Here is a 26594-nt window from a genome sequence, read left to right as displayed (position 1 = left end):
TATATAAATATATACAGAATAAAAATGTAGAGAATGAATACAAAAAAATATAAGATATTGTTAAGTATTAGACAGCTTGGGAGGGAATGCATTAGCATTTATGAGGATCAGAAGGGGCTTTGTGTATGATACTGCTTGATCTGCATCTGGAAGGAAGGGAAAAATTCTACTCAGCAGATGTGGAGGAGTGAATTCCAGGCTCTGGTGAGAAGAAACAGGAGGCCCAGAGAAGAATCTACTTTGGCTGGATCAAAGGGTACAAAAATGGCATAATATATTAATGTTAGAATTCTGTTAAGTTGTGAAGGAATATAAAAGTCAGTTTTTATTTTGTCCTGGAAGCAACAGAGAGCCATTGGAGTTTATTGAGTAGTTGAGTGACATGGTCAGATATTCCCTGGAAATGTTATTCCCATTTTATAGATGAGAAAAGAAAGGCCCAGTTAAGTAAAGTGTCTCTGGTGTCACCTGTGCTCAGTCTCCTCATCTGTAAAATGAGGAATTGAGCCTAGATGGCCTCTAAGGTCCTTGCAGTTTTAAACCTGTGCTCCCATGATCTCTGAGTCTACATTTCTTGCACCATCACCCTGAGCTTTATCTAGGGCCTGTCTACCTTCTAACCATTGCGTGAGTATGGGCCTGCTGAGGTGAAAAGGTAGCCCTTCCCCACGCCAGCAACTGAAACAAGTTCCAGCTGTCCCCTCTCTTGTCTGGTAAGCTGGACAGGGTCATACTTGTAATTTTTTTTCCCTTGGAGGGGGGAAGGCAAGTCAGTTGGGGTTAAGTGACTTGCTCAAGGTCACACAGCTAGTAAGTGTCAAGATTTGAACTCCAGTCCTCTTGACTTCAAGGCTGGTGCTGTATTCGATGTGCCACCATGTTGCCCCGTACCTGTAATATTTCAAAGTCCTCTCTCACCTCTATTGCCTTACCTGGCTTTCATATCACCCCTTGCAAGAAGGCCAGGTTGGAATTATTTTGTCTTTTTTTAAAGATGAGGAAAGGGGACCCAGTCAAGTGAAGTAACCTTCTCTCTCAAGGTCACCCAGAGTCAGTGACAAAGCCAGGACCAGAACCTGGGTCTTCTCACTTCCCTTCCAAGGATCTTTCTTTGTCATCCCCTTTCTGGCCTTTGGAGGGTGCTCTTGGGCTCATTGCCTCACTTTCCCTTGCTGACTGGGAGCTCAGGCAGCAGGCTTTGTGTCTCTGCTTGGTTCCTGGCAGGGAGGGAGCTGCGTTGAGGGTGCTCACCTCTGTGAATTGTTGCAATTAATGTCGCATTACTATTCCAAGCGTCAATATAATAACTGTGTTGGCAAAAAGCTTATTAAGTCTCCAATTGAGCTATTTAACTGTGCAGTCTCTGGCGGGCACTTATTCCAGATTGCAAGGCTACATTACGAAATCATAACAGCAGTGATGTATTGGGCATCTAACTCACATCCTGCCCAATCCAGTCGATGCACTGACAGAAAGACAAGAGTGAAGTGAGCTGGAGGAATTGACATAATTGGAAGCAAGAAGAGGGTGGAAGGACTGTGTTACCATTATTTCTTTTTATCCTCTCAGCATCCATTTAGGACAGGCATTCTAAACCTGGGCTTCTGTGGACATATTTCGTGGAGTCTGTGAATGACTTTTAAAAATATCTTGACAACTTTGCAGTCTTATATATTTTACTTTCTGCATTTAAAAATATGATTCTGAGAAGGGATCTATATCCCTCACCAAACCTCCCAGAGGAGTGCAAAAAATATTAAGAATCCGTGAGTTTGAAGAGTAATAAATGATAAGAAGGAAGGAAGGAAGAAAGGAAGTAGGGAAGAGGGAAGAAAGGAAGGAGGGAGGAAAGGAAGGAAGGAAGGAGAGAAGGTAGTTATAGTGGAAAGAGTACTGGTTTGGGGGTCATAAGATTTAAAATCAAGTCTTAATCTGACGCTTGCTGGTTCTGCATAACTTTGAAGGTCATTTTCCCCTTCTGGACCTCAGTTTTCTCAACTGTAAGACGAGGGGGTTTACATAAATGGATGGATGGATGGATGCAAAGTTATTTACTAAACACTTACTGGATGCCAAAACTGGATGATCTCCAAGGTCCCTACAAGCTCACTGACATGGCAAATCGACCGAGTTATGTTTGTAGTCAATGTGGAGGGAAGTCAGAATTATCATTACATAATGTTAGATCTGTTATGAACCTTCAAGGTCACATTGATGAGGAAACTGAGATCCAGAAAGATGAAAGGGGATAGAAGGAGCCACCCTGTGAGTCTGGCCCTCACTCTGACATTTGTCAGATGAGTGGCCTTGGACAAGTAGCTTGTCATCTCTAGGTATCTGTTTCCTCATTTATAAAATGGGGAAAATACCTACTTCACAGAGTCTTTGTGAGGAAAATATTTTCAAGATGTTCCATCTGTATGAACTATCATTATGAAATGATTTGCCAAGTAAGATCAGGACTGATGTCTCTTGTCCCCCAATTAAGGGGTCTTCCCATGAAACCACGTTACCTTGGTCACCAAATTTCTCAATACTAAAAATAGGTGTACTGTACCTTCTGTTTGGAGGAGATAAGAAAGCCAAACAGAAAGAGGTGACATGTCCCTTTCACTTGCACTGAGAGGTGTGAGAGAGAATGGGAACAGGTTAAATTGCACTGTTAATAAATTCCTTGATGAGAGAGCCTGAATGGGTCATTACCTGGACTATTTAGAATACAAACTGACAAAGATGCACCTTGATATAACAGATAAGGTGCTGCACTTGAAAGGGGGAACCTGTGTTCAAGTCCTGACTTTCACTCTTTGTAGCTGTGTGACCCTGGATAAGTCACTTAACTCCTCAGAACCTCAGTTTCCTTGTTTGTTAAATAAGAATAATAAAACCTTACAGCACCCATTTCATAGAGATCAAATGAGATTGTGTAGGTAAAATACTTTGTATATTTTAAAAGTATCATAAAAATGTCATTTGACCCCTAAGCTTTTGAGCTGAATATTATTGGGGAGGGAGTAACCCTCCTGATCTCTCCCAAACCATCCATTGATGTTCTTGCCCAAGATGGCACAGATCATTGGCCTGATCCCCATGGCATTTTTAATGCTCTTAGGTTTTCACAACACAAGGAATGGTTAGTGTGGGGTGCAACTTTTCTTCTCTCTTTTCTTGTCCTCTTTTCTCCTCTCTGCTCCTCTCCACTCTTCTCCTCTCCTTTCTTCTCTCCTCCTCTCATCTGTTACCCTTTTCTCTCCCTTCTCCCTTTCTTTCTCTCTCTGTCTCTCTCTCTCTCTCTCTCTTCCTCCCTCCCTCCCTCCTCTTAGTCCCAAACAGCCTGAGTCAAATTCACTCCTGCTACCACTCCAAATGGCCTTACTCAGAACCTGCCCCGATTCCTCTTTTCGGTCCCCTTACAGCATGGGAGAAGGGACTCAAGCTGCTGTACTAGCCCTTCCTCCCTCCTGCCAGCCACTTCTCCAGCCCAAACATCCTTGTTTCCTGCACCTAGTAGGGTCACAGAGCAGAGAATGGGAAAGTGTATGACGTGTATGTAAGGGAACCTGAATTCCTCTGCTTCATTGGTCCCTCTGCATTAAATACCTACTATGTGCCTGGAACTGTATTAGGCACTAGGGATGCAAAGGTCATCCCTGGTCCATAGGCCTTCAGTTCTACCAAGGTGAGACAAGAGACACACAGATAAGTAAAGAAAATCAACATAAGGAGGGACTTAAGGGTCTCCCTGATAACGAAACTCCCTCTGCTTTCTTAAAGGATTCTCTAAGGCACTGGGAACTTCAGTGACTTGCCCGGAGTCACACATCGTCAGAAGCAAGATCCGAACCCAGCTCTTGCTAACTCAGAGGCCAACACTATCTATTAGACCACACTGCCTCTTGAAATATCAAACTGTATGTAGTAAATATAAGTGTAATTCTCAAGGGAATGCTAACAACTGTGGAGATCAGGAAAGGCCTTGAGTACTATGCTGCACTTCTCCTAATCTCTGACAACTAAAAGGAGCTTTTGTCAAGTGCCCTCCTCTGGGGATTTTCATTTTTCTCAATTGGATTTATTTATCCATCCATTCATTCATTTGTTGCAATTAACAAAATTTTATTTTCTCTCCTTCCCACTTCCTCCCTTGTTGAAAAAAGGGAAATCAAAACCCTTGTAAGAAAAATGGAACACAAATCCCCACACTGGCCACATGCACAAACAGGTCTCATTCTCAGTGCCTATGATGTGGAGAGCCCAGTGATCTCACACCAAATTGTTTAGATAAGATATGGTCCTTGCCCACATGGAGCTTGGTCTTCCAAGAGGATGAACACCAAACACAGGGGGCCATTATACACAGTGTGACACATTTAAGAGACACAAAGGAAGTGTGGCAACAGAGAGGGAAGGCCACTGGCCTTCAGAGGGATCAAGGAAGGCTTCCCAGAAGAGGCAGTGCTTTGAGTTAGATTTTCAAGGATGGGTAGGAATTTTAACAGGATGAAAGAAGGTAGTCTAAAGAAGACTGGCATTTTTGTTCCCAGAGATAGACACACAGCTATGTAGTAATAATGATGTACTTTAAAGTGAGCAGTTACCCAACGGGGAAGGCAAGACTGTACATTAACCCAGCAACCAAAAAATTAAATGTGAATGCCCCTGGGCCTTGGCAGGTGACATTTCTGGATATCTCATACTTTGACAGTCTCCTTTCTGGTAGTCTCCTTTGATGCATGCCCTTCATGTTGGACCCACAGTTACAATGGGCCTGGCGTTTGTAGGGAGGAGCTATTCTAGCTTTCTTTTCTAATGCCTCCTTTTTTCTATCCTTCACCCCCACCCAGGAAAACAACCTCTCAGGAAGAAAAAAACCAGGAGTCTACAGCTGTCACCTCAACTACCTGGGAGCCCACCAAATGTCCCACTTGGGAGACAACAGTCAAATTAGAGATCCAAACTGAAGATGTCGGTCGTGAAGGTGAGGCCTTGGGTTTGGGGAGTAGGTGGGCTGGAAGACCCTCAGTGGTGGGCCAGGGATAGAAGAGGTGTAAAGATCTCTGCTGGAGCCCGCAGGGAATAATTGAGTTTCAGTGCATTTCCACTCTTGGTTTGGATGATATTGCCATGGTATCTTGTGTTCCGATATCAGATTGAAAAAAGAAATCACATGCAGAAACAACTCATTTAGCCCAGGCCATGGAAGAGCATGGAGCTCCAGTTAAGTTAATTTGCTAAATAATTGAGACTTTCCCTTTTTAGCACCAAAATGTTTTGGGGGGATGGAAATGTTTCTTTTTTAAAATGCCTTCTTAGCAGAGGATATGGGTTCAAATGTATCCTTTTTTACTGACAGGGTGGGACCCCTATGCCTTTGCAGGGGGCTGAGATATACAGGACTAATGGTTCCTGCCATAAGTCGTTCCCCAAGTCCTGTGCTTTGGAGACGATTTAATCCTAGACAGTCACAGCTGGGACACTGAAGCCCATAACTAGGACAAGGCAGCTGAGGCTTTGAACCAGGGTAGACAATCCAGAGGGCATTGACAGCATTTTTCTCAAGGTCCTTTCTTCCCTGCTTACCCCATTCCCATCAGCCCCCTTAGCAACTGAGCTTTCAGTGGCATAGAAACCCCAGAGAGTCTTAGGGTGCATATTCCATCCCACAGTGGAATGAACCTGGTCACTACCATCCTTTTTTAGGAGTAACAGCCAATTAATTGTTTAGTAGCCAGGAAGTCTTAATACATTCTCAGGGACTGCTTCTTCTTCTTCTTAGGGTATATCCCAGGAGAGCCTAGTCCTCTGCCACTTGCCCCAAGTAAAAAAAATATTGCCAGCTTAGCCCAATTAAGAGATACTGAGGGTCTTCACTACTGGTAATGAAAATGATGGGGACAGTAAGGATGAGAGACACACTACAGAAGTAGGATTAAGAAGACTCAGTGAATGACTGGATGTAACATTAGTCAGGAGAGATGAAATGATTTGCCTAACATCTGGCTGGTGATGGAGTCAGGACAAGGACCCAGGTCTTCTGATCAAGGTCCCTTCCACCAGTTCTTGTGTCTCCTTTTCATACATTTTTGCTTCCACTCCTCTGCCCACTTCTAACCACCTTCCCTTCATTCACCCCACCTCTAATTTGATATTTCTAATTTGGAGTGACCTGAAAAAACTATAGCCCAAACTCTGGCCCAAACTGATTAGAATTTTGTGTATAGTAAGAGTCAGTAGGTTCTGAACAAGGAAGGGTCTTTAGGTACCTTCCTATGAATCAAATGCATGCATGAACTTCATGACATATGCTTTGACTGCTTCAGAGAGCTTTTGAGTTTTTTTCTGGAACCTCAGCTGTGTTTTAGAGAAGTGAGGTTATGGGTAAGTATGGTGTTGCCATACCTCTTACTTCCTCTAGTGCTCACTTTCAAAGTGTCCCCTTTAAGAGTGGGGGCCAGCAACTAAGTGGTTAAAGCATCAGGGATGCTGAGGCCATAAACTGAGGCTACGTATTGACCAATGAGCTTCCTTCAACCAGAGAAAATCTTCCTCCCAGCCACAGACTGATCCCTCTCCCAGCCTATCTACTACCGCTACTAATCTCTCATCAGGACTTGTCTGTCCTAGCTCTCCAGTGTCTGCCCCACCCTCACTGTCCTGTCTAGTTCAGACCCATTAGCCCCTTTTTCCTGAACTATCCACATAGCCTATTAACTGTTTTTCCCCTTTTAGTCTCCCCCTTTCCATTTCATCTTTTGCATATTGTCAACTGGGCTTTCTAATGTACAGCTCTGATCCCGTTAGTCTCCTGATAGAACTTCCATTGACTCCCTTTTGTCTAATACAATACAAATTCCTTAACCAGACACTCGAGGAAGGCCCTCCACAGTCTGCTTCCATACCACCCTCCCAGCCTGATCTCACACTGGCCTCTTTCTTACCCTGTGCTACAAACCAACAAGACAACTCACTTCTGTCAATAAAAGTCTAGTGGAAGAGAGGTTGGATCTGGAAACCACAAACTTGGATTTGCATCCTAACTCAGTCACTTCCTACCTGTGTGACTTTGGGGAGGTCACTCAGCCTCTTCAGCTGGACAACTTCAGAGGGAAACCTCAGTCTCCTCATCTATTAAATTAAGGAGCTAGATCAGGTCACATCTAAAATCCTTTCTGGCTTCCAAAGTAGTGAAATGCCCTACTATGCTGCTCCTGTCTCTTTGCTCATCTGATTCCTTCTCCTGGAATGCTCTCCCTGCCCCTACTTTGTCCTTGGAGGTCCAGATCAAAAATCACCTCCCCCTGAAGCCTCTTGCCTGAACCCCTTGGTCAGGAATGATTTGAACTCCCCACATCCCTCAACCCCACCCCGCCTCGACCCCGTGTGGGCATACCTCTCATGCCACCGAAAATCTTCTACCTTGTTGATATCTCTCCTTCTAAACTGTAAGCCTTCCAAGGGCAAGAGTCTGATCTTTCTCTTTGTTTCTTCCAAAATTCCTAGTCCCTTATAAATATGGAATTTATCCAGTATTTAGAGGATGAGCCTCTCACCTTAATCATAGAGTGATCCTTACCATAAAGAAAATGTACAGCAGATCGTAAAATACTGTGGGGGTCTCCATATAGCTCAGTACCAACATAAGCTATGTAGCTTGGAGCACGCTTCACTGCAGATAAATGGGCAGGGAAGAACGTTTGTGTGGATAAAAGATGACATGTCTCCACATGCCTATTCACTGAATGTCTACTGAATGCCTAATTATTCCAGGTGAACAGATCCCTACAGATTAGCCAAGGGTGCCTCCCTATCTCTGTATACCTTTTATTTTCCATCATTTTTCCTTCAAAGGAAAAATGTTCACCCTTTAACTATTAGGGCATTCCAAGCTGCTAGAATCCTTTGAGCTAACTCTTTGGGCTTCAAACCCTGTGTAGCATAAAATTGTAATAATTTAATGGAACTATGTGATTTCCTGCAGAGCCACTATGAGATTCACCTCTTCTCAGAGTGTTAGAGGTCACAGGAACCTTAGAGATCATCTCATTCTGAGGTACAAGATTTGAATGTCAGCTCTCCTACTCACTAATTGTGTGACCTTAGATAGGTCCCTTCTCCTGTCTGGGCTTCATTTTCTTCATATGTAAAATATTGGGTTGGACTGGGTGATTTCTGGGGAAACCTCTTGCCCTAAAACTTATCAATGAACCAGGAGACTATGGAAATAATGTGTGTGATCTGGCCCAAAGACAATCACTAAGAAAAACAAATTTCTATCTTTCTGAACTGGAAACAGAAGGATTTAACCTCTCCAGAACTTTACAGTCAGACAACCTTGGATTTCCGTATTTACAGGGACTGGTTCTCACCCAATGAATAATTAGAATTTTTATCTTCATAAAATGCAATTAAGAAAAACCAATATTATCACTGATAATATTTTGAGATGAGAGTAGCTCATCTCACAAAAGGGGGAAGCCCACTACTCCCTGCAGGAGAGGAATCTCCTATTCTGAGGCAAAGCTTATTAGTAATGCTGCTGCTGCTGCTGCCATTATTGTTGTTATGACAGTGAGGGTTAGGGTTACTCCTGGAAGGGAGAATGATGGGTGAGGGGAGGACAGAGCAAGGAAACGGAGCACGGAAGAATGACCAATCCCAGGTTGGGTCTGGGTCCCTGAGACATGCAGTTACCTCGAAGCTGTGATACTGGGAGTGGGAAATGGTCCCCATCTCTGACCCCACTCCAGGGCTCAGAAAGCCTGACAATTCATGCAGAAAAGGGAGAGGATGCTCCTGGCAGGGAGAAGTTTGCCAAGCAGCTCTCTTGAGCTGAAATGACCAGGGCCAGGGCTGGGAAAAAACCTCAGAGCTCGTTGCTGTGGTGATGTGTGAGGGCAGCAAAGGAGGGGTAAAAATGGGGGAGGTGGAAAGTGGAGGAGGGAGGAAATTCAAGGACGTGTTAATGAAAGGCAAAAGAAAATTTCATTCTCCCTGTGTCAGGGTCAACATGACAGAAATGGCTTTTTGCTCATGACACAAAGAGACTTAGCAGGAGGCAGGGAAGGGAGGAGGGAGAGAGAATGGCAGCAAACTGGGTGTGTTCCTAGCATGGAGACCAGGCAGAGACAGGAGGGGTGGCTCCTCTCCCCCACACCCAGCCTCACTGCTAGCTAATCCCCTCAATGAACATATAGGATGCTCCAGACAAGGAGGTACATCCCCATCTGGAAAAGAGGGAGAATTAAGAAGCCTTCCAGAGTACCAAGGCTTGGGAAAATTCAAGAGGAGGGTACTGTCAGCTCACTCTAATCCAGCAAACATTTATAAGGACCTACTGTGTGCAAAGCCCCATGCTATGTTAGGTTCTGGGGCTACAAAGACAAAACCAAAAAACAACCCCTAGTTTACATTTTCTCTTGCCTACTGTGCTCACTTGGGCCACCAGTCAGAATAAATCTGATTGGCTGAGCCAAAACCCCTCGTGAGGGTTTCTCAGAGGTATAATGAAGGACATGGTTGGTAAGGATCAATATTCTTCTCTGCTTTAGTCATAAATCCATTGGATTATAAGCTCCTAGAGGACAGGAACTCTTTTTGCTGCTTATCTGTATTTTCATCACTTGATAAGAACCTTCCCCTTCCTTCCCTCTTCCTCTGCCTCCTCCACACTCCTTTTCACACTTCTTCCTCCCTCTTTCTCTTGATTTCTTCCATCTACTTTCTTATTTTCCCTCTTGACTCTCTCCTTCTTCCTTCCTTTCCTTCTTCTTTCTCATTTTCTTTCATCCTCTCTTTTGTATCCTATTTCCTCATCTTTCCCTCCCCATCCTTCACTTTGTTTTTCTGCTTTATCAATTCCTCTCTGTATCTTCTGTTTCTTCCTCCTCATTCTGCTTTACCTTTTCTTCATCTCCCATCTTCCTTTGCTTGTTTTATCCTTCACTGTCCTCTCCTCTTCCTCCTCTTTCTACCTTGGGAAACATAAAACTATAGAGAAAAGAATACTGCACAGAGGACCTGACCCTGCCACTAACTAGCTGTGTGACTTTCAACACATCCATTCTCCACACTGTGGAATTTAGTCTCCTCCTCTTCAAAATGGGGGTCTCTTCTAGCTCTGACGTTCTGTGATTGTACTCCCATTCCAGAGGAGTAAAAAATAGGTAAGTCCCAAGTAACAAAAGGCATGGACCACATTCTTTTCAACATGTGAAATTTGAGTGAAATTGGAAATTCTCTGTGAAATGGGTCTCTTCTCAATCAAGGGAAAGGAAGGTTTGGTAACATAGCAACTAGAACACCTGGAGGTCATTGGTACCTCCATTGAATCTAGGGAATGCCAAAAGAGATGGAGGCATGCTGGGACTGGGTTGTGTAGCCCAAGGCAGTTGGAGCAAAGACACCAGAAGAGCTGGTGGTTTGTCTTGGAGGCTCCTAAGTCCAAGAAGCAGGGCATCAGTTGGCAACATCATCTCCAAAGGCATATGGAGAGAGAGAGTTATCTATAACCCTTATTCAAAAAACCAGGTTTATCTCTGGAATTTAGTGGGTAAGTACATCTGGGTGCCTGTCAATGGAGATGTTTACATTTGTGAAGGCCTCTGTGTTAGTGTGTGTGCACATGTATATCTGTGTGTGTGCACATGTATGTCTGTGTATGCATGAACACATATGAACCTGTATAGCTCTATTTTTGTAAATCTGTGTGTACATACACATGTATGTCTATATGTAGTATGTCCTTCCTTTTTATCCCTGAGCATTGCTTCTTCCCTCTCTCTTTCCTTCTCTCTCTCTCTCCTTTCCCTCCCAATTCCACTCTCCTCTTCCTTTTCTCTCCTTCCTTCTACTCTCCACTTCCTCTTCAGTTTTTATTTAACTCTTTCTTACCCTCTTATATTCTCTCTTTCCTATCTCCCTCCTTCTCTCTCTTCCTCTATCTTTCTCTTTCATTATCTCTTCTCTCTCCTTCCTTTTCTCTCCCTCTCCTTCCCCTCCTCTTTCATACCATCTCCTCTTTCCCTCCTCTCTCATTCTCTTTCACTCCCTCTCCTTTCGCCCTTCCCCCATCTCCCTATGTTCCCTGCCTCTCATAGTCAGAGTGAAGCTGACCTGAGCTGTCCCTTCTGCTCTCCCTTCCAGAAGTGATCCTGAAGGTGCTTGACAGCAGAAGCAGAGATTTGCTAGCTTCCTACCGGATACCCATTAAGTACCTCCGCCCTTTCCACCCCTACCATTTTGAGCTGGTGACGGTGAGTGTCCTGGACCAGAGAGCTAGCTTTGGGGCCAGCTCTGCTTTGGCCTGTTGGAGGACTAGGACTGTGCTATGCCACTGCCTCTTTCCAGACTGGGGGATGGCTCAAGGGGATCCAGAGTGGCTCTGTTCCCAGCATGAGATTCAGAAAAGCAGGCTTAGGACGGGAGGCTGGAGAGTGGGGGGGTTTGCTCTGGAAGTAGATGGGCCCAGAAAACATCACTGGGACACAAAGGTGTTTTTGTTGGCATTTGAGACCCTCCAAGACCTCTTCCCTTTGTTTCTATTAATCTGTCCTTCCCACTACCCACCTCTTCCCCGCATTGAAAATAGCAGCTTCCCCAAATAAAGCTCTCAATGCATACATGAAACACTTGGCTGTGTCTGAACATGGCTGCCTCCTGCATTTTAAGCTCGTCACCTCTCTGGCAGCACACAAGCAGACGCCTCATTTTCCTTCTTTGGGACTTTGGTTTCTCGTCACATTGATCAGAGTTCTAAAATCTATCAAAGTTCTGTTTTTCGTGCAGCATTATTATTGTATAAATGGTTCTACATCTGCTCTACATCTTGCCCTTTATCAATAGTAGAGACCTTCTCCATTTCCTCAGAAACTGGTTATTTCTTGTGGCACAGTAATATTCTGTTATATTCAAATCCCACAATTTGTTTAGGCATTCCCCAATGAGAGGACACCTCCCTTGGTTCCTATTTTTTGACTACTATGAAAACAACTGCTTTAGATATTTTCATACATACACATAGGTCCCCCTTTTTTTCTTTCTTTGATTTCTTTGGGTTATTTGCCCAGTACCCTAGGTCAAAGGACACACACAGTTTAATAATTTGGGGGGGGCAAGTTCCAAATTACTTATGTTTGGGCCAATTCACTGCTCCGCCAGCAATGCATGAGTATACCTGTTTTCCCTCAGTGGAAGGGGGGAGTTGTAGAGGAGGGGGAAACTCCCAGGTGTAAGGCATTAGTGAGGAAGCAGGATTCCATTGCTGTGGCACAGTTCATGATTAATCCTTTGATTCTCCCCACAGTACTTCCCCTATGTGACAGCCTCATTCATAGAGGTCAAAAGATAGTCCCAAAGACATCCGCTATTCCATTGGTAGTTTCAAGATTAGTATCCAGGTTTTCTGCCTCTCCATCTATCTGGAATCAGAAGATCTGGAAGCCAATCCTGGTTCTGCCACCTCCAGGCTGTGTTATCTTCACCAAATCATTTCATCTTTCTGGGTTGCGGCTTCCTGGACTGAAAAATGAGACTAAAAGTGCCTGCTGCCCTCCTCACAAGGTTGTTGTGAAGGTCAAATGGGATTATAAAGTGCTTTTTAACAGTTAAGCATTCTGTGCTTGACTTATTATTATTTCTCAAATGACAATAACTCTTTGTGGTTGGTTGCATTGGAGGCTCATCCATTATCTCATTGGATCCTCTGTTATCCCTAGTTATCCCTGTCTTCACAAAGAGAGCAAGTAAGCCATGGCCCCTGTGAGGATGGTGAAATATTCAAATGGAAAAGTCAAAGATTTATTATAATATTGATCTTTCTGTAAAGGTTCCAAGGGACACTGGGTTTAATTACCAGTTTCTGCTCTGGTGGTCGTGCTGTGGCCAACATTTGGCCACATGCAGGGCCTTGATTTATGGTTGGACCTGCTGCTTAACTTTGTGTTTATCTCTTCTGTCTCTCCATCTTTGTCATCATCACTTCCACCGGTCCTCAGGCTCACAAGTCTGGTTTAGCCAAACTGTATGCTTCAATCACTCGGGAGAGCAGTTTCATGCCCCGATACATTGGATGCACTCACACAGCCTTAGAGGTAAGGTATGAAGGTGGCTGGTGGGAACATTATCCTGGGCTACTGGGGACAAAATGGAGGAAGCTGTGAATCACCATTTGTGGGCAGGGGAGGTGGTAAGGAACCACCATTATGGGGAGAGGAAGGCCTAGGAGGCATCCCCTTTAAGGCACAGAAGGAAAGTAAGCTACTGTTGTGGGCAGGGGAGATGATTAGAGACCATTAGGTGTGATCAGTGTTCAACAACCTCTTCAAAGGGGCTGCTTTGGAAAAAATTAATCCCGAAAGTCAGAAGAGGGAGATAGGAATAGAAAGGAATTAAGGAAGAAAAAATATAAAAGCTTGATTTTTCTTAAAAAGACAACTGATCTTAAAGAAGAGCACAGGTTGACTCATAACACATGTACATTCATGTAAATAAAGAGAAGAGAGAATGACAAATGGTTTTGCTCCTAACCCCCACTGGTGGTCACAGGTTCCTTATTCCTGTGATCTTTTGAGAATCCAAGCTACCAAAATCTTCCTGGATCTCTGAGAAAAACAAGTCTGTCCCCTTCTCATCCACCATAGTTCCTGGGAAACCCTTTTGGTGCCATGATGATTTTCTATGATTCCCCTCAGTAAGGTAAAAAGGACATACCTCTTCTATCAAAAACTCCCAAGTCAACATCTCAGAGCTACCTCTCCTCTCCTTGATTAACCAGCCCCAGCCTCAGTGAGATCTGGCATGCTTCCTTCCTTTTTAAGAGGCAGCTTCCTGGACTCACATTCTCCCCGTTTTAATGTCTCCATCAGTCCCACTTGCCTCTGTCATGTCTGTGCAGAGATTGAAAATGAAATTGGGCAAAGAATCTGGATATATTCTCTCCTATCCCTCTTTTCTCTTCTATCTTCCCTCTTCCTATCTACATTCAACATCTCCTCTTGACACCCCTCTCTTGTTCCTGTCCCCTCGTAGACATGGAGAGGACTGTATTTTTAGTCTAAGGACATGAGTTGGAATGCTGCTTAACTGCTTGCATCATACTGGACAAGTCATTTAACATGCTGAGCCCCAATTTCCTCATTTGTGAAATAAGAGGGTCAGACTAAATGATCTCTGGCATTTCTTTGTCCTCTAGATCTATCCCTTCTCACTTAATTCCCTCTCTCATCCCTATTTTCTCCCTCATTCCTTTCTCCCCTTTCATCTACATTCCCCTTTCATCCGTCTCTCTTCTTTGCCACATCAGTTTTCTCTCTCTCATCTTTGTCTCTTCTCCCATCCATGTTGCTCCTCCTCACTGTCCTCTCTCCAAGCTCTATCATCTTCTGATCTCTTTCTCCTCTTTCATCCCTAGCCCCTCTCTCATTACTGTTCTCTCTACCATCCCTCTCTTGTCTCCCATGCATAACTCTTCTCCCTCTTTTCTCTCTCATCCTTCCCATGCTTTCTCCAATCCTTGGCCTTATTGCTTCTCCTATTCTAGTGCCCTCTTTCATCCCTGTCTCCTCTCCTCCTTGCTCCCCAATTCTATCCCTCTTCCAATTTAGCCTTCTGCTACATTATCCCCCCTGACTTCTTGACGGCAGAGAAATAATGTCCCAATCAGCACCCTGATGGGAGCCTCTGAGGAACACCTTCCTCACTCCAAAACACACATGCCCTTTCTCTGCCTATATCAAAGCTGTCACACTAGGATTGATTTGAGCTGTAAGGCAGAAGATGCCTAGTTTCAAACTCCTAAAGAATCAATGATTACTCTGTCCTCCCACTCCGTCCACCTTTGTTCTTCTATTTCTCCTTGAGCAAATATCTCTGCTCGTCAGGTAACTGGTGGGGGAGGGCGGGGAGGGTAAGAGTGAGTAACATTTCCAGATGCCTATGTACTGTTTTGTTGTTTGACTGTTTTGTTTTGTTTTGTTTTCTACCGGGCTGGTTCTGCCAGTGTCTTAAGGAGCACTGAAAAAAATTTTCCCTGCCCTCACATTCCCCACCAGCCTGTCATGGTCCCTAAAATACTTTCCAATGATTTCTCAATGACACAGCAGACCCCCCTGAGAAAAGGAGCTCATTTGTTTCCTCTTACCCCAGGAGGCTTTCCACTCTTGCCAGAAGGAGGTGAAAATGTGAGAGCCCTTGAGGGAGGAATCAATTAACAACAATTTATTAAGTACCTACTATGTACCAGGAACCATGCAAGGTAGCTGGAAAAATAAGTACAAAGAATGAGATGTTCTCTGCTTCCAAAAAACTTCAATTCTAAAGGGAAAGGTAATTACACATAAAAATACATACAGCATAAATAAAAAATTAATACAGTTATTTGTGTATAATATAAAATATTACACATACTTTGTATACACAATGTGTAGTACAAACACAAATACAAAGTAGCTAATTACAAAGTAATTTAGAAGGGAGGACATTAGCTGTTGGCCTTACGCAGAAAAGACGGTGTCTGGGCTATGTCTTATAGGAGAAAATCTCTGTGAATCAGAAGTAAAGGAGAAGTGTTTTTTAGAAATGGGGATGGCCAGTGCAAAGGCATATAGATGGGAGATATGCAGGAAACAGAGAACACAGAAAGGGCACAGAAAGAGGAGGGGCAGCCGAGAAAAGTAGCCGCTTTCTGGTGAAGCTCAGACCTACTGAATGAGGCAGTCAAATAAACAACATGGACAAACATTATCATGGAAATCCCAAACTTCATAGGTGCCTTGAGGAGAGGGGTTTGCACTTAGGTCAGGGCCTAATTGATAGTGATGTGATCACTTTGGGAGACTGAGGCAACACTGGGGCAAGGGAAAGCCTTCAGTGCAGCCTCCAGTCAATTTCAGAAGGCTTCTTGGAGGCAGTCCGCTAACATGCCTGCTAGCAGCTCCACCCATGGGTCTCCTCACAGTATTGTCTGGTGGGCACTATGTGCCTTTCATGGCCCTTTCTCCGTTTTGTTCCCTGGCCTAAGTCCTTCTGCAAGTGCCTTGGTTGGTCCTTACAGTCCCCAAGGAGGAGGGAAGCATCTCATTGTTGGGCTCTCCTAACAGGAGTCAAGCCATGCTCTGGACATACATACAACATACCTTGGCTTTCTTCTACCCCAAAGAGAAGCCCAGTTCCCCCAACAAATGATCCACAGTAATTTTCCCACTCCATATTCATCAACAACCCTTAGGACTTACTCAGAGTATTCAAATCCCTTGAACTGTGGTCCCAAGCTATCTTTTCAGTATTATTCCTCACTCCTTCCCTCCCTCCTGTGATCCAGGACATAATCGGCATTCAGTCCCTCTGAACTACAGGCACCTCCCTTATAATGTAGTTTCAAACAACATCATTTCAGAGGAAAAATAATTGATACATTGTAATTAAACTTCAGAGTAACATCATGGAGCTACAAATGCGGCATTCCTTGAGATACAAATCAGCTTGCCAGTGATTAGCCAAGAAAATTGACTGCAACACTGTCATTGAACATCCTGTTTTCAGGAAACCAGTCAGGCAGGATATGCTTGTCCTCTCTATTCCTGTCATCTTTTCCCATCTTTACATTTTGGCTTATTCTGTTTCCTCCATTTCTAATGTCCTCCTTCTCTATGTTTGATTATCCTTCCTTCAATGCCCTTCTCAACTGCCACCTCTTCCCTGAAGCCTTCCTAACCCTTAATAATAATAGCTCACGTTTATATACATTATCTCATTTGATCCTCAGAACAATCTGTGAGGGGGAAATATTAATATTGTACCCATTTTATAGGTGAAGAAACTGAAGCTTATTTGTGTTAAGCAATTTGCCCAAGGTCACAGAACTAAGAAATGTCTAAAACAGGATGCAAACCCAAGTCTTCATGATGCCAAGTCCAGTGATCTATTTACTATGCCACCCTGAGACAGAGATGATCTGAATCTCCACAGCTTTTTACTTAAATTTCTCATGGTACCTATCACAATCTAGTTTGATATTGGAATGATTCACATTCTTGTTTTATTCCTGCTAGACTCTCATCTGGGCAGCTCAGCAGCACAGAGGATACAGTGCTGGCCCTAAAGTCAGGAAGACCTGAGTTCAAATCTAGCCAGAGATGCTTACTAACTATGTGACCCTGGGCAAGTCACTTAACCTTATTTGCCTCCATATCTTCATCTGTAATGAACTGGAGAAAGAAATGGCAAACCACTCCAGCATCTTTGCCAAGAGACACAAAGAGTCTGAACTTGACTAAAAAACTATATAACAACAACAAAAGACTGTCATCTCCTTGGGGTTATGATTTCATTCATCTTGTATCTAGCACATAAACTGCTCAGTCAGTGTTAGATGAATGGTGAGAAAAGCTCACTCTGTCCACTGGTCACGGAATCAGAGGACCTTGGTTGGAATCCTGGCTCTGCTGTCTATTCCCCAGGTGACCTTGGGCAAGTCACTTCTTTTCTCTGGGCCTCTGGATCTCAGTTTCCTCATCTGTAACATGAGGGGTTTGGATCAGATGGCCTCTGAGGTCCCTTCCAACTCTACAGCTATAATTCCGTGATGGTTGTATAGGAATATGCCCAGGAGCTTTCACCGTTTGGCCTCATCCTTCCATCTAGATTTCTTTCCCCCAAGTCAAAAAAAGCAGCCACATTCTCCTCAACCCCTTCCACCAGCCATAAGTTCAGAGAAGTTGCCTTTATGGGAGGTCTGCCTTCCAGAAGCAGGTGACTACAGGAGCAGCCTCAGTGGGGGTGAGATAGCCAGAGAAATTGCTTTGGTAGGGGCAGGCATCCAATTCACAGCACTCTAGCCCCAGGATAGGTGTGAATTACTATCCCCTGCCTTTGGTGTCTTCTCCCAGAAGCTCAGCTATCAGTTTTCACCAGTTCTGAGGCCTTTTCTCCCTCCCCCTGTGAGTAATAAAAGGACCTAGGCCTGCCCAGTCATATAGTCATCCAGTCCATCTCAGCAGGAACACAATCAACTGACTTACCCAGAAACAATGGATGTTATTTCAACAGAGCAGTGCCACCAAAGACCTCTCACATGCACTTTTCTCCCCAGTTGATGTATGAAATTCCACTATTACAGATTCATTTCTTTTGAATCTTTAGTCTTTTCCTTCCCTAAGAGTTCCCTGATACCATGCGAATAGCCCAAGGAGGGAGCATTCCTTAAGCCTCCTCAGTTCAAACCTTCCAGGAAATTAGTTGACTATCAGCTGAAGGAGAAGTGTTGAAGGGATAGGACAGAGGACTAAGGCTCAGGCTAAGAGTTGAATGAGGAGAGAGGAGACCACAAAGGAACTTCTGAGATGCGACAGTTTTGCCTAGAGAGTACCACCCTGTAAGTTTCTTTAGTAGAGTCACATGAGGGAACCTACTCCACAAAAGGAAACTCAAGAGGCTGAGTTGCCTCATCTGCAAGTAATAATATCTGTAGCTGAAATTTGTATCTTATGCTTTAAGGTTTACAAAGCATTTCACATATGTTGTCTCATTTAATCCTTACACCAACTGAGGGAGGAGGTACTATTATTATCATTTCCATTTTGCAGATGAGGAAACTGAGGCTAAGACAGGTTAAGTGACTTGCCCAGGGTTATACAGCTAGTAAGTATCTGAAGTAGGATTTGAACTCAAGTCTTTCTAACTCTCGAGTCCAGTTGCTCCATCCACTTCAACAATGACAAAATGCATGCTAATAAATGCAGTACCTACCTCACTGATCATTTGGAAAGAGTGAGTGAGATTGGTCCTTTAAAGTACTTTAAAGTATGAAATATTCTTGTGTTGCATTCACAACAAAACTTGCGAACATGTGCTGTGCTTCCTAGTTTCCAAAACTAGTGATGCCCTTACATACATCAGTGGACACACTCACAGCAACCCTGTGACAGGCATTATCTTCACCATTTTGCAAGTGAAGAAAGTGAGACCACAAAAGTGAGGGGAACTGTTCAGGCTCACACAGCTAGCCCCTGACAAGTCAGTATTGAGTCCCAGATATCTGACCCCCAGTCCAGCACTCTTTTTGCTTTATCACATCTGCCTTCACAATGCAATGCAAGTCAATGTCACCTGACAGGGTTAAGAAATCAGAAAGAGGAAAGTTGAATCCAAACTAGGGTGACCAGAAAAGACTTCCTAGAAGGAGTAGGTCTTGATCCAGAGGGAAGTATTCAGGACAGAAGAACAAGGACTCAAAGGCAAGAATGATCCTGGCTCATTTGGGCAAACAGAAAAGCTAGCGAGCCAGAGCGAAAGGTGCATGTTGGGGAGATGAGGTTGGAGAGAAAGGGGGCATGTGCTCAAGCTGAATATGGCCCAAATTGTCAATCTGAGAAGGCTGAACCTTTGGTACAAGAGAGATGTTCCCTTATTTTTTCTGTGTCCCCAGAACCATTCACCCACCACTCTTTCCACTTTCAGGTCTTTCTTCGTGGAATCAATGAGCCTCTCGCCAACCCTTTTGGCCCTCTCATAGCGGTTGCCCGTGTCATTCCCAACTACAAGGAGTTCAAGTAAGTTGAGGACGGTGAAGTGAGAGTGATGGGCAATAATGTTTCCTTTTTCTAGTCCTGACTTTATCCATGAATGAAATATGCAACTGCCTACATGGTATAACTGCAGAAAACTTAAGAATCTTTTTTTCAAAAAAGGTCTCCTTGACCTATGAATGAAGCTTTGAGATCCCTTCACAAAGTAGCAAACCTCTAATTTCCTAGGGAAGGCTAAGTCTTGGAAGTCTCATGGCCCAGGGAAGGGATTCCCATGAAGGGGTCCCCTTGAGGAACTGTGATTAATCTCAGAGAGATTAGAGAGAAAAGAATTTAGGGAGCTTGGAAGGGAGAAGGCTCCAAAGAGGAGGGGGAAAGGGAGAAGAAAAGAGCCGCTATGTGAATGTATATAAGATAAACCATTCGTTTCACTATTTTGTCTAGAGATGGCTAAGCAGCACATGATGGTTTCCAAAGGATGGTGTCACCAAGTCAGGACTTCAATTCTTTGCTCAGAAAATCCTCATTCAGATCCGGGGGGGGGAGAGGGGGAGTTAAAATTCTGAGAGAATCTTTCTTAGAAAAGAATCATCTTTATAGCAAACACAGAACAGTAATACTACTAGTAGTAGAAAGACCACGGGGCTAGCAGTGAGAACAAGGGAATTTTAATCCAGGCTGCAACGCTGGCTTGTTATATATCCTTAGCCATAATACTTCCCTCTCTGAGCTCAGTTTAGGCATCTATATAGTGGGGATGATGACATCTATCTTACCTATTTTAAATGCTCAATGTGAGAATGGAATTAGATAATGGATATGCTTTGGAAAGCATAATGTGCTCTACAAATAGGAATGACTGTTGCATTAATAGGCTGAGTAGATTCTTATTGGGATCTTATGTAATAGAGATGTAGTGTTGATCAGAAAACCTGAACTGGAATCCTCTGCCACTTAGAACCTGTGTAACATTGGCTAAGTTATTTAGGCTCTCTGGTCCTCAGTGAAGAGCTTGGGTTAGATGTCTTCTGGATTCCCTTCTAGTTCTGAATCTTTGCATGATCTCTTGATGAAAGGATTGTGCCTGACTCCTTCCCATGCTTAGTCCATTCAATACATAAAACATTTCCTAAACACTTACTTTGTGCTAGGGTACTCATGACAGGAGTTGAGAAATTCAAAGAACTATAAGTACAAGTAATTTCAAGGGTCACCAATGTGGATACTGAAGTATCTAGGTAGGTGAAGGGGCAAAGAACCAAGTATCAGTCATTGAGGGGGAAAGATGTGATGATAACTTAGGTGACAAATAGGCCCCTGGAAATTCTGATATTCCTGACTCTGGAGTCCTTTGCTTCTTAGCCCAGGCTATTGGGGGTGATCAATTATGTAAAATATGACCAGACCCTCCACCAATAAAAACACCCATTATAAGATCAATGTTAAGAAGCTCCAATCTCAATAGTAAAAGCATTTAATTAATACATAAAGTAATGCAAATAAAAAGAGGAGGGAGTCAATGGTACAATTATTCTTCATTCCTCAAACACAAATGGATATGATCTCCTTAACGACCTCAGGAGATTATATAGTCTAATCCTCTCTCCCAATCCTTTGAGACTTCCCAAAATACTGGGAAATGGACCCAATCTCTTCAGCCCTCACAGTTCTTTGGTAAAGGCTATCTGCTTCATGGAGTCTTTCTAGAAAACCTCTTGATATGGACTGTAAATCTACGAAGCTTCTTTGTCTCAACTCTAGGGAATAAGGAAAGGCTTCCCATAGGACATCTCATGTGAGATGAATCTTGTACATAGCTAGGGATGCTCAAAGATAGAGATAAGAAGGACATGCATTCCAGGTGAAGTCAACAGCCTGTACAAAGGCTCCAAGACAGGAGATGAATCAGCCAGTCTAAGGAACAGCAGGTAGTTCAGTTTCATTGGAACACAGAGCAACGGAAGAAAGCAATGTCCATTACTGGCCTGGAATTGGGAAGCTGGAGTCAAATGTAAAGGGCTTTAAATACCAGGCAGAGATGTTTGTGCTTTATCCTAGAGCCAATAAAGAGCCACTGGAGATTTTTTAAAATAAATTTTTATTGATATCTTTCATTTTCACATCCCTGAGATTTATCCTTGTATTCCTCTTTCCTCCTCCAAGGGAGCCATTCCTTATAACAAAGAATCTAAAAAAGAAATAGAGAAAAAATTAGTCAAACTAATCAAAACATCCAAAATGTCTAACGTCATATGCATGTTCCATATTTATAGACTCCAACATTTGCAATGGATGGAGCAAAGGTGGAGGGATAATATCTTGTCAAATTTTTTCTTTGGTGTTAAATTTCTTCTTTGGGGATCTTTATAATTTCATTGCTTTTAGCTTCAGTGCTTTGTATATGACTGCTCTTTCCATTTACATTATGTATAGTCACTGTATATATTGTTTCCTGGCTTTGCTTACTTCAGTTTGCATCAGTTCATGTAAGTCTTCCCATGCTTCTCTGTATATGTCATATTCAGCACTTCTTAGAACATACTACTATTCCTTTACATTCAATATGTGCCACAATTTTAGTTATTCAGCAATTGGTGGATATCGACTTTATTTCTAGTTCTTTACAACCACAAACAGGGCTGATAGAAATATATTGGTGTATATGGAGTTTTATTTTTGTCTGTGACCACCTTGGGGCATATGCCCCTGAGGAACCTCTGGGTTCAAAATGCCTAGACATTTTAATCACTTTTTTGCCCAGTGCCAAATTGCTTTCCAGAAGTGGTTGGCCCAATCCCCACTAAAGATTCTTTAACAAAAGCATGATATATTCAGACTTATATTTTAGGAAGATCATTCTGGAAGCTGTGTGAAAGATGGATAAGAGAAGGGAAAGACTGTAAGCAAGTAAACCAATTTAGAAATTGTTGCAGTAGTCTGGAAAAGAGGTGATGAGAGCCAGGATCAAGAGGGTGTAGAGATGATTTGGGTAGCATATTGACTTCAGGGACTTTTCATCATCCATTGCTCAGGAGTTCATCCCAGGAGATAGCTCTCCCCTCATTGCCATCCTTTTGGTTTTACAATACTCAGCCTAAATCACATAATAAAAATTACAGTGATTATTTCCACTTCCATATGGGAAGCAAGTAGAAGAGGAGGATTGTGATGTCTGTTTTATAATTGAAGAAATAGAGGCACCTGAGCTTGAATAAAATCACAATGACTCAGTAGGTGATCTGGGTCTCATACTCAAGTCCTCTGTCCTGGTCCCCCAAGAATATAGGTCAGTGGGTTTCCCTATCCTCATTTACTCTTATAGAAAAGAACAATCTGTGCTGAATGAGAGGAGCTAGGCTTTCCACTCACTTCTTGATCTAAAATGATCCTGCCCACTGCCAGGTGTTCAGGATAGCAAGGGATTCCATTTGTTCTTGGGTTCCACTTTTCTCACCCTTGTCTTTTTTCTCTTCCCCAGGGAGACTAAGTTGAGCAAAGAGCCTTTATCTTTGGGACTGCCTATGAGAACTGTTAACTTTCCAAACCCCCCAGTGTTAGCTTTCGATGTTCCTCGGACCAACGATGATGGATACCCTCAGGTTAGTATTTATCCATCCATCCACCCATCCATTTATTTAATAGTCAGTATTTATTTATTCCTTCATATATTTAGTAAGCCAGTGTTCTTTCTCTCATTCATTCTCTCATTTATTCATGGATGAGAAGCAAGTTGAGTAGGAAAGAGCACAAGTTTGGGATTGAGAGGTCCTTTGGTAATGGCTGCCTGCTTCATGGAGATTTCTGAGGTGTAAATGCTTAGGGGCAGCTAGGCAGCATAGTGGATAGAGTGCTGGGCCTAGAGTCAGGAAGACTCATCTTCCTGAGTTCAAATCTGACCTCAGACACTTACTAGCTATGTGACCCTAGGCAAGTCACTTTACCCTGTTTGACTCAGTTTCCTCATCTGTAAAATGAGCAGGGGAAGGAAATGGCAAAGCACTCCAGTATTTTTGCCAAGAAAACCCCAGTCTCCCTTATTCTCCCTCCCCACCAAACAAGGCCACCCTCCCCCCATTATGGTATGCTTTCTCCTCCAACTGCCTGTGAGACCACTGATTGGGGCTGGAGACTCCACAGTGAAAATTTCAAGCCCTAAATGGTGAAATTGATGCCTGTTCCAATGTAAAACCCCTGTCACTGTAAATGAATAGTTAGTCACTTACACCCCAAAGTCATCACTTCCTGGGAGGCAGTTTTGAAAGAAGGTAGGGAATCAGAGCAAGGTAGGCTTTAGATGCTAGAGGACATTGGGGCAGTGGGGAGAGAATTGCTCTTTGAACCAGAGAGAGGGGACAATGCCAAAAGGAAAGCCTGCAGGGTTTCTCAAACAAATATTAAATTCACAATTGTGCCAAAGGTCAGCTCCTCCTGGGGAAAATGCCTCTTCCTTCCAATCCCCCTCCACCTTTAACTGTCCTGTCTCTGCTTCAGGAGACATCCAGGGGGGAAAGTGAACAGACTTCCCCATCATGAGGAAGAGCAGGGAGGGGCACTGACAAACTCTATTTAGAGACTTGTACCCATGGAAACCCCTGGCCTTATACTAAAGGCCAAGACTTTTAAAGGTTGATCAAAGACAAAGGAACATGATTGGTAGGCTGAAGGGGAGTGTGTGTGAAGAGAGTAGAGGTGGGGAGTGGGGAAGAGGAATGATAGAAACCCTGTAGATAGGAAGCCTCATTCTCAACCAATTCTCTACTGTATTTCCTGTCAAGAGTCACATACTTCGAACATGGTCCTGCATTTAGCCAGTGAATTATTAACCAATCAGACTGAGCCCATGAGGCCGGAGACAATCAATTTTAATGAGTATTCTTTCCCTCTGGGATCTCCATTGTGATTGCCACTGCTTCCTCTGTGAGCAAGTGTGATCCAAGCACCTTTCACTCCAGTTATTAGTGGTTTTTCCCATTATTCTCTTCTTGAGGTGTATGTGGGACTTCGAGCCCAGAGACAGCTGGCCACTTGCTGAAGGTCCCACAGGATGAAGGCAACTATGTGTGCCAGCCATTGAGATGATCTACAAAGCTATAATAAGAGGACAGAGACAGGATGCTGAAGGGTCCTGGGCTGAGTTTACCTAAAGATTGCTTTGCTAATTTCAATAACTAGCACCTACTACTGTGTGTCAGGCACTTTACAAATATCATCTCACTTGATTCTCACAACCTACAACAGTAGGTGCTATTATTATCTCCATGTTACAGCTGAGAAAACTGAGGCAGATTGAGGTTAAGCGACCTGTCCAAGGTCACATAACTAGGGAGTATCTGAGGCCAGATTTGAACTCAGGTTTTCTTGAATTGACCAACAGTTTATCCGCTGTTCCACATAACTGCTTTTGCTCCTGATCAAGTTTACAATATCTTTTCTCAAACAACCTCCTCCTCCTCCTCTTTTTCCTACTTCCCTCTTTCTCCTCCTCCTCCTTCCTGAATTTATGTCATGATATAAGGTTTACAGAGTACTTTACCTCCATTTTCTTGTTTGATCTTCACAACAACCTTCGGAAGAAGGTGTTATTATAACCTCATTTAACAGATGATGAAATATGATTTGCCCAGAGTCACATAGTTAGTTTCTGAGAAAGGATTTGAACTCAGGTCTTCTTAATTCCAAGCCCAATGTTATCTTCACTTTGATACCTAGCAACTTCTGTCACTGTCAATAATAATAATGAATGTAATTAGATATAGTGTGTCCTAGAAGCTATTAAAGAATTTGGGATACCCTATAGGGTGTTTCTCAGGAACAAAGTGCTTTCACAGGCATTGTCTGATTTGGGCCTTACAATGGTATATGGCATAAGCATTTATGTCCCAAATTGACAATGGAGAGGACCAAGCCTTGGAGAAGGGAAATGAGTTTCTTGAGATCTTATAGCTAATAAGTGGTAAATGTGAGACTCAAATCCAGATCTCCTGCCTCCCAGTCAAGGGCTCTCTCCATCACACTGGAGCATCCTCATAATCCTGATCAATCTTGCTTCAGTTGGCACTTGGTGGTAGAGGGTACCAAATAGCCCCTACTACTCCCGCTCAAATTAGCCAGTGTGGGCTATAGGAGATGGCATCTGTCTAACCAGTTAAGGCTGGTTGGATCAGTTACTTAATACAAGACCACCAGTCAAATCCCTTTGTGGCCAGTTTGATTTGACCACCCAACTCCCACTCCAAATGAAAATATTCTCTCCCTTCATACGTTTCCTCAGAACATTTCTTCTGGATCTCTCCTTTACGCTCTAACACATCTTCACCTTGCATTATACTGATTTGTGTACAACTTCTATCTCGTCCCCATACCCCACCAAAAAAAAAATAGGTTCATTGCAGGCAGGGGCATCATCAACTTTATATGAATAATCCCTTGTGTCCAATATTGTATCTTGCACATAATTAACGCTTCACAAATATTGGTTCAATTTAATTCAGCTCAGTAAGAATTAATTAAGTAGCGGCTATGTACAAGGCTACCCAAGGAACTAGGATACAAAGACAAAAACATAGGTGTCTGTGGCCTCAAGGAGATTACATTGTACTAGGAAAAGAGAGCTGCTGCAGTAAAGTACCACAGTTCCCTAATTAGGAAGACAAATCACATTGAGAAGTTCTGTTTTTATTATAAGCCGTGGCAGAGAGAGCCGTTGCTTGACAACGTTCCTGTCAGTCAAGTGAATTCTGAATACAAACAACTTCATATATACACGTCTGGGTAGATACAGAAAGTATATAGATGACATGGAGATGGAGATGAAAGAGACAGAAAGAGATGATAGAGATGATAGAGATGGAGATGATAGAGACAGAGGTAGGGATGGTAAAGGTAGAGGTAGAGATAGAGATAGTGAGAGAGACAGAGAGAGGTGGTAGAGGCAGAAATATAAATAGAGATGAAGATGATAGAGACATCGGTAGAGATGAGAAAGGCAGAGATACAATGACAGAAGTAGTGATAGAGATGTTAGAGGTTGAAGTAGAGACAGAGATGAAGAGGATAGAGACAGGTAGAGATGAG

General features: G+C 43.2%; 1 protein-coding gene across 4 annotated transcripts in view; it reads left to right on the top strand.

Annotated features, from left to right (window-relative positions):
• The window catches only part of CCDC33 (coiled-coil domain containing 33), a 204134-nt gene that overhangs the window by 54774 nt on the left and 122766 nt on the right, over positions 1-26594 (top strand). For all 4 annotated transcript variants that reach the window (XM_072628381.1, XM_072628380.1, XM_072628379.1 and 1 more), the window contains exons 3-7: positions 4845-4978; positions 11143-11252; positions 12993-13088; positions 19453-19544; positions 22999-23119. In XM_072628381.1, the coding sequence (XP_072484482.1) occupies positions 4845-4978; positions 11143-11252; positions 12993-13088; positions 19453-19544; positions 22999-23119 (553 nt within the window). The remainder of the gene's footprint in view (positions 1-4844; positions 4979-11142; positions 11253-12992; positions 13089-19452; positions 19545-22998; positions 23120-26594) is intronic.

This window comes from Notamacropus eugenii, chromosome 1, assembly GCF_028372415.1.
Source record: "Notamacropus eugenii isolate mMacEug1 chromosome 1, mMacEug1.pri_v2, whole genome shotgun sequence".
Taxonomy (NCBI): Eukaryota; Metazoa; Chordata; class Mammalia; order Diprotodontia; family Macropodidae; genus Notamacropus; species Notamacropus eugenii.
The sequence above is the reverse complement of the archived record's forward strand: the minus strand, read 5'-3'. Positions and strand labels throughout refer to the sequence as shown.